Below are 13,511 nucleotides of genomic sequence, written 5' to 3' on the forward strand. Positions count from 1 at the left end.
TGAAAAAGAATTCAGAGTAATGATAGTAAAGATGATCTAAAATCTTGGAAATAGAATGGAGAAAATACAAGAAATGATTAACAGAGACCTAGAAGACCTAAAGAGCAAACAAACAATGATGAGCAACACAATAAATGAAATTTAAAATTCTCTAGAAGGAATCAACAGCAGAATAACTGAGGCAGAAGAATGGATAAGTGACCTGTAAGACAGAATGGTAGAATTCACTGCCACAGAACAGAATAAAGAAAAAAGAATGAAAAGAATTCAGGACAGTCTCAGAGACCTCTGGGACAACATCAAACGCACCAACATTCGAATTACAGGGGTCCCAGAAGAAGAAGAGAAAAAGAAAGGGACTGAGAAAATACTTGAAGAGATTATAGTTGAAAACTTCCCTAATATCAGTAAGGAAATAGTCAATCAAGTCCAGAAAGCACAAAGAGTCCAATACAGGATAAATTCAAGGAGAAACACCCCAAGAAACATATTAATCAAACTATCAAAAATTAAATACAAAGAAAAAATATTAAAAGCAACAAGGGAAAAGCAACACATAATATACTAGGGAATCCCCATAAGATTAACAGCTGATCTTTCAGCAGAAACTCTGCAAGCCAGAAGGGAGTGGCAGGACATATTTAAAGTGATGAAAGGGAAAACCTACAACAAAGACTACTCTACCCAGCAAGGATCTCATTCAGATTTCACAGAGAAATTAAAACCTTTACAGACAGGCCAAAACTAAGAGAATTCAGCACCACCAAACCAGCTTTACAACAAATTCTAAAGGAACTTCTCTATGCAGGAAACACAAGAGAAGGAAAAGAACCTACAACAACAAACCCAAAACAATTAATAAAATGGTAATAGGAACATACATATCAATAATTACCTTAAATGTAAATGGTTTAAATGCTCCAACAAAAAGACATAGATTGGCTGAATGGATACAAAAACAAGACCCATATATATGCTGTCTACAAGAGACCCACTTCAGATGTAGGGACACATATAGACTGTAAGTGAGGGGATAGAAAAAGATATTCAATGCAAATGGAAATCAAAAGAAAGCTGGAGTAGCAATTCTCATATCAGACAAAATAGACTTTAAAATAAAGAATATTACAAGAGACAAAGAAGGACACTACATAAGGATCAAGGGATCAATCCAAGAAGAAGATATAACAATTGAAAATATTTATACACCCAATATAGGAGCACCTCAATACATAAGGCAAATGCTAACAGCCATAAAAGGGGAAATCGACAGTAACATAATCATAGTAGGGGACTTTAACAACCCACTTTCACCAATGGACAGATCATCCAAAATGAAAATAAATAAGGAAACACAAGCTTTAAATGATACATTATACAAGATGGACTTAATTGATATTTATAGGACATTCCATCCAAAAACAACAGAATACATTTTCTTCTCAAGTGCTCATGGAACATTCTCCAGGATAGATCATATCTTGGGTTACAAATCAAGCATTGGTAAATTTAAGAAAATTGAAATCGTATCAAGTATCTTTTCCGACCACAATGCTATGAGACTAGATATATCAATTAGAGGAAGAAAAATTGTAAAAAATACAAAAACATGGAGGCTAAAAAAATTCTATTAAATAACCAGAGATCCCTGAAGAAATCAAAGAGGAAATCAAAAAACACCTAGAAACAAATGACAATGAAAACATGATGGCCCAAAACCTATGGGATGCAACAAAAGCTGTACTAAGAGGGAAGTTTATAACAATAAAATCCTACGTCAAGAAACAAGAAAAATCACAAATAAACAACCTAACCTTACACCTAAATCAATTAGAGAAAGAAGAACAAAACCCCCCCCAAAGTTAGCAGAAGGAAAGAAATCATAAAGATCAGAACAGAAATAAATGCAAAAGAATTGAAGGAAACAATAGCAAAGATCAAGAAAACTAAAAGTTGGTTCTTTGAGAAGATAAACAAAATTGATAAACCATTTGCCAGACTCATCAAGGAAAAAACGGAGAAGACTCAAGTTAATAGAATTAGAAATGAAAAAGGAGAAGTATCAGCTGACCCTGCAGAAATAAAAAGGATCTTGAGAGATAACTACAAGCAACTATATGCCAATAAAATGGACAAACAGGAAGAAATGGACAAATTCTTAGAAAAACACAACCTTCCTAGACTGAACCAGGAAGAAATAGAAAATATAACCAGACCAATCACAAGCACTGAAATAGAAACCATGTTTTAAAATCTTCCAACAAACAAAAGACCAGGACCAATGGCTTCACAGGCAAATTCTCTCAAACACTTAGAGAAGAGCTAACACCTATACTTCTCAAACTCTTTCAAGATATAGCAGAAGGAGGAACACTCCCAAACTCATTCTATGAGGCACCATCACCCTGATATCAAAACCAGACAAAGATGCCATAAAAAAAGAAAACTATATACCAATATCACTGATGAATATAGATGCAAAAATCCTCAACAAAATACTGGGAAACAGGGCTTCCCTGGTGGCGCAGCAGTTGAGAGTCTGCCTGTCAATACAGGGAACACAGGTTCGAGCCCTGGTCTGGGAAAATCCCACATGCCGCAGAGCAACTAAGCCCGTGAGCCACAACTACTGAGCCTGTGCATCTGGAGCTTGTGCTCCACAACAAGAGAGGCTGCAACAGTGAGAGGCCCATGCAACGCGATGAAGAGTGGCCCCTGCTCGCCACAACTAGAGAAAGCCCACTCACAGAAACGAAGACCCACACAGCCGAAAAAAAAAAAAAATACTAGGAAACAAAATCCAACAGCACATTAAAAGGATCATACACCATGATCAAGTGGGGTTTATCCCAGAATGCAAGGATTCTTCAATTTACGCAAATCAATCAATGTGATAAACCATATTAACAAATTGAAGGAGAAAAACCATATGATCATTGCAATAGATGCAATGATCAAATAGCTTTTGTCAAATAGCTTTTGACAAAATTCAACAACAAAATTTTTATTTATGATAAAAACTCTCCGGAAAGTAGACATAGAGGGAACCTACCTCAACATAATAAAGGCCATATATGACAAACCCACAGCCAACATCGTTCTCAATGGTGAAAAACTGAAACCATTTCCTCTAAGATCAGGAACAAGACAAGGTTGCCCACTATTATTTAACATAGTTTTGGAAGTTTTAGCCACAGCAATCAGAGAAGAAAAACAAATAAAAGGAATCCAAATTGGAAAAGAAGAAGTAAAACTGTCACTGTTTGCAGATGACATGATACTATACATAGAGAATCCTAAAGATGCTACTAGAAAACTACTAGAGCTAATCAATGAATTTGGTAAAGTTGCAGGATACAAAATTAATGCACAGAAATCTCTTGCATTCTTATACACTAATGATGAAAAATCTGAAAGAGAAATTAAGGAAACACTCCCATTTACCATTGCAACAAAAAGAATAAAATATCTAGGAATAAACCTACCTAAGGAGACAAAAGACCTGTATGCAGAAAACTATAAGGCACTGATGAGAGAAATTAAAGATGATACAAACAGATGGAGAGATACACCATGTTCTTGGATTGGAAGGATCAACATTGTAAAAATGACTATACTACCCAAAGCAATCTACAGATTCAATGCAATGCCTATCAAACTACCAATGGCATTTACCACAGAACTAGAATTAAAAATTTCACAATTTGTATGGAAACACAAAAGACCCCAAATAGCCAAAGCAATCTTCAAAAAGAAAAATGGAGATGGAGGAATCAAGTGCCTGAACTTCAGACTATACTACAAAGCTACAGTAATCAAGACAGTATGGTACTGGCACAAAAGCAGAAATATAGATCAATGGAACAAGATAGAAAGCCCAGAGATAAACCCACACACATATGGTCAACTTATTTTTGATAAAGAAGGCAAGAATATACAATGGAGAAAAGACAGGCTCTTCAATAAGTGGTGCTGGGAAAACTGGACAGCTACATGTAAAAGAATGACATTAGAACACTTCCTAACACTGTACACAAAAATAAAGTCAAAATGGATTAAAGACCTAAATGTAAGGTCAGACACTATCAAACTCTTACAGGAAGACATAGGCAGAATACTATATGACATAAATCATAGCAAGATCCTTTTTGACCTATCTCCTAGAGAAATGGAAATAAAAACAAAAGTAAACAAATGGGACTTAATGACACTTAAAAGCTTTTGCATAGCAAAGGAAACCATAAACAAGACAAAAAGACAACACTCAAAATGGGAGAAAATATTTGCAAATGAATCAACTAACAAATGATTAATCTCCAAAATATACAAGCAGCTCATGTAGCTCAATATCAAAAAAACAAACAACCCAATCCAAATAATGGCAGGAATCTAAATAGACATCTCTGCAAAGAATATATACAGATGGCCAACAAACATGTGAAAGGATCCTCAACATCACTAATCATTAGAGAAATGTAAGTCAAAACTACAGTGAGGTATCACCTCACACCAGTCAGGATGGCCATCATCAAAAAGTCTACAAAGAATAAATGCCAGAGAGCGTGTGGAGAAAAGGGAACCCTTGCACTCTTGGTGGGAATATAAACTGATACAGCCACTATGGAGAACAGTATGGAAGTTCCTTAAAAAACTAAAAATAGAACTACCATATGACCCAGCAATCCCACTACTGGGCATAATATACCCTGAGAAAACCATACTTCAAAAAGAGTCATGTACCACAATGTTCATTGCAGCACTATTTACAATAGCCAGGACATGGAAGCAACCTAAGTGCCCACCAACAGATGAATGGATAAAGAAGATGTGACACATACATACAATGGAATATTACTCAGCCATAAAAAGAAATGAAACTGAGTTATTAGTAGTGAGGTGGATGGACCTAGAGTCTGTCATACAGAGTGAAGTAAGTCAGAAGGAGAAAAACAAATACCGCATGCTAACACATATATATGGAATCAAAAAAAAAAAAAAAAAGAAAGGTTCTGATGAACCTAGGGGCAGGACAGGAATAAATATTCAGATGTAGAGAATGAACTTGAGGATACAGGGAGGGGGAAGGGTAAGCTGGGACAAAGTGAGAGAGTGGCATGGACATATATACTACCAAATGTAGAATAGATAGCTAATGGGAAGCAGCTGCATAGCACAGGGAGATCAGCTCGGTGCTTTGTGACCACCTAGAGGGGTGGGATAGGGAGTGTGGGAAGGAGACACAAGACAGAGGGGATATGGGGATATATGTATACATGTAGCTGATTCACTTTGTTATACAGCAGAAGCTAACACAAAAATGTAAAGCAATTATACTCCAATAAAGATGGTTTAAAAAAAAAACTCTTAACAAATTAGGTATAAAAGGAATGTACATCAACTTAATAAAGGCCATGTATGACAAGCCCAATGCTAACATCATACTCAATGGTGAAAAGCTGAAAGCTTTTCCTGTAAGATCAGGAACAAAACAAGGATGCCCAGTCTTGCCACTTTTTTAATTCAATATAGTGGTGGAAGTCTTAGAGCAATTAGGCAAGAACAAGAATAAAAGGCATTCAAATTAGAAAGGAAAAAGTAAAAATGTCACTATTTGCAGATGACATAATATTATATATAGAAAACTCTAAAGCATCTATAAAAACTGTTAGAACTAGTAAAAAATTCAGTAAAGTTGCAGGATACAAAATCAGCATATATAAGTCAGTTGCATTTCTATACACTAAGCATGATATATCAGAAAGAGAAATTAAGAAAATAATCGGTTACAATAGCATAAAAAAAATACCTAGGAATAAATTTAATCAAGGATAGGAAATATCTGTACACTGAAAACTATAAAATACTGATGAAAGAAATTGAAGATACAAATAAATGGAAAGATATCTCATGTTCATGGATTGAAAAAATTAATATTGTGAAAATACCCATACTACCCAAAGCAATCTAGATTCAATCAAATCCTATTAAAATTCCAATGATGTTTTCCACAGAAATAGAAAAAAATTCTAAAATTCTTATGAACCACAAAGACCACAACTAGCCAAAGTAATCTTGAGCAAGAAGAACAAAGTTGAAGGCATCACTCTTCCTGGTTTCAAAATATTCTACAAAAAAAGCTATAGTAATAAAAACAGCATGATACTGGCATAAAATCAGACATATAGACAAATGAAACAGAATAGAGAGCCCAGAAAGAAATCTACTCACTTATGGTCAACAGATTTTCAACAAAGGTGTCAAGAACTTACAATGGGGAAAGGACAGACTTTGCAATAAGTGCTGTGAGAAAACTAGTTTTCCACATGCAGAAGATTGAAATTGGACCCTTGTCTCACTCCATATGTAGTTAGAAACTTAAATGTAAGACCTGAAACTATAAAACTATTAGAAGAAAACACAGGGGAAAAGCTTCTTGACATTTGTCTGGGCAATGTGTTTTTTTTTTTTTTGTATATGACCTCAAAACTACAGGCAACAATAATAGACAAACGGGATTGCATCAAATTTAAAAGCTTCTTCACAACCAAGGAAACAACAGAGTGAAGAAACAACGTATGGATTGTGAGAAAATATTTGCAAACCATACATTTGTTAAGGGGTTAATATCCAAAATATGTAAAGAACTCAAACAACTCAATAGCAAGAAGACAAACAACTTGATTAAAAAATGGGCAACAGACCTAGATAGACACTTCTCAAAGGAAGACACACAAATGGCCAAGAGATATATGAAAAGGTGCTCAACATCTCTAATCATCAGAAAACACAATTCAAAACTACAATGAGATATCACCTCACTTCTGTTAGGATGTCTAGTATCAAAAAGACAAGAGATAGCAAATGCTGGCAAGGATGTAAAGAAAAGGGAATCCTTGTATACTGTCGATGGAAATGTAAATTGGTACAGTCATTATGGAAAACAGTATAGAGACTGCTGAAAAAATTAAAACAAGAACTGCCATATGACCCAGCGATCTCGCTTCTGGGTATATAACCAAAGGAAATGAAATCATGCTCTTGAAGAGATATCTGTATTCCTATGTTCATTGCAGCATTATTCACACTAGCCAAGATATAGAAAAAACCCAAGTGCCCGTTGATGGGTGAATGGATAAAAATGGATAAAGAAGATGTGGTATATAAATACAATGGCATATTATTCAGCTATTAGAAAGAAGGAAATCCTGCCTTCTGTGAAAATATGTATAAACCTGGAGGACATTATGCTAAGTGAAATAAGCCAGACAGAGAAAAGCAAATACTGTATAATCTCACTTATATATGGAATGTAAAAAAAAAAAAATGTTGAACTCATAGAAGCAGAGAGTCAAATGGTGGTTGCCAGGGTCTGGCAGGGAGGGGAAGAGGTGGAGGAAGTGGGAAGATGTTGGTCAAAGGGTACAAAGTTGCAGTTACGTTGGATGAATAAGTCTAGACATTAATGTACAGGCATGATGACTAAACTTAATAATACTGTATTGAACACTGGAAATACGCTAAGAGAGTAGATTTTAGGCGAACTTATCGCACACAAAAATGGTAACTATGTAAGGAGATGACATGTTAATTAACTTGACTGTAGTAATCATTTCACCATGTATTTGTACATCAAATCATCCTGTTGTACAGCTTAACTATATATGGTTTTTATTTTGTATTTTTTTTCTTTTTCTAATTTAATTTCTGTTGGAGTATTGTTGATTTACAATGTTGTATTAATTTCAGCTGTACAGCAAAGTGAATCAGTTATACATATACATATATCCACTGTTTTTTAGATTCTTTTCCCATATAGGCCATAACAGAGTATTGAGTAGAGTTCCCTGTGCTATACAGTAGGTCTTTATTATTCATCTATCTTATATATAGTAGTGTGTATATGTCAATCCCAATCTCCCAATTTATCCCTCCCTCCCTTGCCCTCTGGTAACCATAAGTTTGTTTTCTACATCTGTAACTCTATTTCTGTTTTGTAGATAAGTTCATTTGCACCCTTTTTTAGCTTCCATATATATGGAAGCTGTTTAATATATTTTCCAGACTAAATCTTAGTTAACATACAGATAGCATTTTGATATTTAGATATCATAAAGGAAATTTTTAAAACCTAAGTTTAAGAATGGAAGGTTTTAATGTCTAAACCTTCATAATGAAGTATAACTGGGAACTCATAACACTGAAGAAATGTTATATGATGCTAACTCTAAGCATCACAACGGGATCCAAAGGCTGTAAGTGCAGGAGTCTAAGAATGATTTATATTTATCTTGTTACTAACCACAAACTACAGGACCGAATAACTAATGTAATGCATTGAACAAAGGCATTTTATGGTTTTACGAAGATTAAGATTTGGACCCCATGCAGCCACATGGTTGTAATATGTTTCTTTAACAATGTCTATATAAAACTTTAGTTTGTAGGTATGACAGGCAAACTACAAATCACTGGAGTTTCAAATAGTAGCTGCATAAATATTTGTTGCATGAATGTAAGTCCTAAGTAGTAGGTAGATAGATAGATATAATTGAAATAATTTCTAGTATTTTAGGTCTGTTTATATTTTCTTGATTTCTTCATTCCAATTTATGTTGTTCATTACAGTGAATTTATGTTTCATCTTTTTCTGCTAGTGAAGTAACTTTTAACATCCTAAAGACAAGTGCTTTTGAAAATGCATTATTAGCACTGCTTTTCCTCCTAATGCCTTTTATTTGTTTCATATCAGAGCTTGCAAATTATTTTTTGTGCTTTGATTTTAACAACTCTATTGTTAAAAGTAAGCAATATATTGTAAGTTCCATTTTATAGATAAGGAGACAGATTCAGAAATATTAAGTGAGATAAATTTTCATTAGAACCAAAATCTTCTGGTTCTCAGACAAGTTTTTTCCTAATAACAATCTAGGTCAGCATTTCTATAAACTCAACTGTGGTGATGCTTCTATTGGGTCAGCCAAATGTTTGTTCGGGTTTTTGTAACATCTTACGGAAAAACCTGAATGAACTTTTTTGGCCAACCCAATATATATGCCTGTAAGATTTTCTACGTAGCCATAAGAGAGCATAATTTGGATGAAAACCAGTAGATTTTTATATACAATAGTTTTATGTGTAATTAGAAAGCAGCAAATATATTTATGCAGGCCTTTTCTTAAACCAGGAATAAAATGTCTTTAACCACTTCTATTTCCTTCTTTAAAAAATTAATTTATTTATTTATGTATTTATTTTTGGCTGCGCTGGGTCTTCATTGCTGTGCGCGGGCTTCCTCTAGGTGCGGTGAGCAGGGGCTACTCTTCGTTGTGGTGCATGGGCTTCTCATTGCGGTGGCTTCTCTTTGTTGCAGAGCACGGGCTCTAGGCACGCGGGCTGCAGTAGTTGTGGCTCATGGACTCTAGAGCACAGGCTCAGTAGTTGTGGCGCACGGGCTTAGTTGCTCCGCGGCATGTGGGATTTTCCTAGACCAGGGCTTGAACCCGTGTACCCTGCATTGGCAGGTGGATTCTTAACCACATACGTCGTCTTCTCCACCAGCCGCCCGTCCTCACAGAAGTCGTCTGTGGCTTTGCCCAGGAGGCCGTGTACTGTGTAATCCTTGGTGAGGTGAGCGTTGTACATGTCGGTGAGGAGCCTTCGTCGACGCCCCATGCCGAGCACAAGCACCGCAGGCGCCTGGGCAGCCAGTCGGTGCCCCATGCCAATCTTCAGGCTGGTGAATGCTGGTCCAGGTACCAGCGGATGGTCGATGAGGGTGGGCACACTGGTGGCTGTGAGGGTCAGCTCCTTCTCTTCACTGCCTTCCATGGGGCCCAGCAGGAAGCGAACACGATGTTCAGAGGCAGGACGCTTCCCAGCACTGAGACCTTTCAAAAACTGCAGCTCCACAGTATCGCGCAGATGCTTCCACTTTAGCACCGGGGGCTTGTAGGCGGCGAAGAGCCTATGCAGCCGCGACAGGCCGGCTAACCCCATGCCTGAAGCCTGCGACCCGGGCTCGCGGAAGAGCTGAACCCGCAACCACTTCTATTTCTTTAAAAATTAAAATTCACTTATTTACTATATTGAGCTCCTCCTTCATCTGTGCTAGACAGCATGCTACAATGTACACACATACACACACAACAAAGAGCACGCACACACACACAGACACACCAATGTATCCTACAGTTTCTCTGCTCTCTTACTTCAGAAGCTGGTCTGTTACCACATCAGGAAGAGGCAGATGGGTGGGTGCTGAACTGAGCATCAAAGGAACCTGATTAAGAAAATGGTACTGGCGGGCTTCCCTGGTGGCGCAGTGGTTGAGCGTCCGCCTGCTGATGCAGGGAACGCGGGTTCGTGCCCCGGTCTGGGAAGAGTCCACATGCGGAGCGGCTGGGCCCGTGAGCCATGGCCGCTGAGCCTGCGCGTCCGGAACCTGTGCTCCGCAACAGGAGAGGCCACAATAGTGAGAGGCCCGCCTACCGGAAAAAAAAAAAAAAAAAGGTAGTGGAAGAGGAGATCTAATATCATAAGCCAGTCTGCTCTCCTGGCGTGGTATAATTTCTGCTCAGACGAACAGTCAACAACAGCAGACAATTCAGGTTGAAGTGACAGGTGTGCAGGAGAGCGGAGAGACAGAGAATCAGCTGTAGGCAATATTCATGTGATTCCCTGCAGACATTCACTAGAGGACTAAACGAGATTATATATGTAATGGGATTTGGGAAGGATACAACCTAGTTTTAAATAACAACGAGTTTTTAAAAAATTTAAATCCCATATGAGGAATTGTTTAACTTCTGTGTTGTGGGCTTCTTTCTCCCTGAATCCACACCCCCTAATTCTTTTACATATATTTTTCTTCTCAAAGTTAAAGAGTTATTTTTATAAAAAAGCTAAAAATCATTTGCTCACAATTGAAGAAAGCTACTCCAAAGGCTTGAGTTCCATAAACAAGGTATTTCTCTCTTTTTTTTTTTTCCCCCTTTTGCGGTACGCGGGCCTCTCACCGCTGCGGCCTCTCCCGTTGCGGAGCACAGGCTCCGGACGCGCAGACCCAGCGGCCATGGCTCACGGGCCCAGCCGCTCCGCGCCACTTGGGATCCTCCCGGACCGGGGCAGAAAGCCGCGTCCCCTGCATCGGCAGGCAGACTCTCAACTATTGCGCCACCAGGGAAGCCGCAAGGTACGTCTCTTTATCTGGTGGCAGCAACTTGATTTCTAGGCATAAATTCTCATATAATGGTAACACAATATACAAAAGTTTTACTGTTATGGCATTGATTGTTGGGATATTGTTTAAAATTCTAACTACATGAGAATTCTGCTTAATGAGATCCTGTGAGAGATATTTTAATCCCCAGTGCTAGGAAAAGATGTGCCTGAACTAATCAACCAGAATATTTAAATCTCATGGACACGGAATTTTTTTTTTAATGGCCATCAACACACCTTTAATATACAACTCTCACAAAACAAATAGCACTAAAGTACAGTATAGACTGATCTGGGCTAGGTGGTGGACCCGGCTTCTCTGGTAGTAATAATGTAAGTGGAATGGAGCCTTCCAGGCACTATTTAACACTTTTGTAGCTCATCTGCACCATTCATGGACACTGAATTTTGAATTCATCATATCTAGTTCTAGGAAATCAAGGAATTTCGTGGCTAAACTCCAGCATTTGAGTAAGAACCTAAGATTTCCAGTAATTAACTTCATCCTTGCCCTCATCTTACTATCCTACTTTTTCTTGCCCTGATTTTTTCTATTCATTTTCTATTCCATTGTATGCATTATTTCTGCAAACAGTGTCAATTATTTTTAATGATATTGTGTGTGTGTGTGCATATATACAAAATTAAATTCCATTGCAAATCTGTGGGATAATAATTATGTTCATTTTATAATAAGGAAACTGAAGTCCGGACTTGCTGTATGTTTCATATGAACTAACTAGTTTCTAGAGAGCAATACATTCTTATTTCAGCAACAGTAAATGTTTAATAGAAATAGCCTCAACTTAGTTCTTCAGCGTGAGAAACTCCTTCAGGAAAGATGAGAACACTAAACAGACTATTGGTGGTAAATTATTTGCCCTCCATTCCATCCCCACCTCCCACCTCTCCAATCATGCAGCCCTGAAACTGCTGCTGTATCATCGACACAAACTACTCTTCTCCAAGCATTGCCTCCACCTGACTTATTGCAGCTCTGATGCTCCCTAGCAGTCCAGCAGAGCTGTGGGTTTGATTCTTCCAAACCTTATAAACTTTACTCTCTAGAGGCCAGATTTGAAGTCTTTCTGCTCCTCATTATATCTCCCAGATCATTACTGTATCCACCCACTGTCTCACAGAAACCCTACTCCTTTGAGGCTTTATGCCATTTGCCCTCTATGACCAGCTCACTTTCTTTGTCAGTGTCATCTATCACTTGACCACTCTCCGTTGTTCATCAAACACCGTGGCACCAGACTCAGAGTCCTCTCTCTGTTCCAATTCCTGCCATCACTGTAGATGGCTTCAATATCCACAGTGTTCTTTCAGTACTCTGGTTCTTTCATTTCCTTACCCCCTCATCTCGATGGCCTTTTCTACTCCACCTCAGCCACCTCTTCCCATGGTCACACTCTGGATTTTTTAATCAACAAAATCACTGATATTCCAAATCAATGACTTAGACGTTGAGCAATCACAGCCCTATCTCTCACCTTTCTGGCTTGCTTTTGCAACTATTCCCACCTTGGTAATCCGTTGACCTCTTTGGACTCTCCAATAAAGGACCAATCCCCATAACTATATCTTTCCCTCTAGGTTTAATTTTCTTCCTATTCAGTTTATTTTCCATGGTCGATAATTTTAAGAACAATTTTGTCAATGCCACAAACTCTTGCTGCTCTGTCTTATCTCTTCCATCTGGCCAAAACCCTGCCAGTGTAATCCAACTCTTTACTTTTTCTGTATATTTATATGTACAACAGAACAACTATGGGAAAAATTCACAAGACAGCACATATCAGTACCACCAGAAATTTATGATCACCAGCTTCAACTGGGCTCTCAGCATGGCCCTGAAATCCTAGTGTGTTTTCCTAGGCAACTTGCTCTCTTGTTTGCTTAACTATTTCACATTTCTCAGTCTCCTAAATGCCTGTTATCCCATCTACCCTTTCAGCTCAGGTAATATCAAAACTATCACCTCCCTGTTACCTCCCAACCCTCACCTCTCCCTCAGCATTCTTACCTGATGCATCGGAAGAGAGTCCTCTTTTCTCATCTTGGCCAGTTTTCCGTGCCCAAGAATCCTTCTCTTGCCTTTCAACAATCTTACAGAATGGATTCTCCCTCTTCACCTGTGTCTCCAACCGCTACTCTTAATGAGGATTTCTCATCAACATTTCAATTGGATCTACTCAGCTTAAAAGAAAATACCCTTTCCTCAACTACATGGCACATTTTAATATTAACATTTTCAGTATCATTAACAGTATTACTATCAGTACAAT

At 37.9% G+C, this 13,511-nt stretch overlaps 1 protein-coding gene across 1 annotated transcript; it reads right to left on the bottom strand.

Moving 5' to 3' along the window:
- Positions 1–9,436: 9,436 nt before the first annotated feature.
- LOC116754681 (mitochondrial mRNA pseudouridine synthase TRUB2-like) lies at positions 9,437–9,996 on the bottom strand. Its single transcript, XM_032633546.1, has one exon. The coding sequence runs from the start codon at positions 9,994–9,996 to the stop codon at positions 9,454–9,456; it is 543 nt and encodes a 180-aa protein (XP_032489437.1). The 3' UTR covers positions 9,437–9,453.
- Positions 9,997–13,511: the final 3,515 nt, after the last annotated feature.

The sequence above is a fragment of the Phocoena sinus genome, chromosome 5 (assembly GCF_008692025.1).
Source record: "Phocoena sinus isolate mPhoSin1 chromosome 5, mPhoSin1.pri, whole genome shotgun sequence".
NCBI lineage: Eukaryota > Metazoa > Chordata > Mammalia > Artiodactyla > Phocoenidae > Phocoena > Phocoena sinus.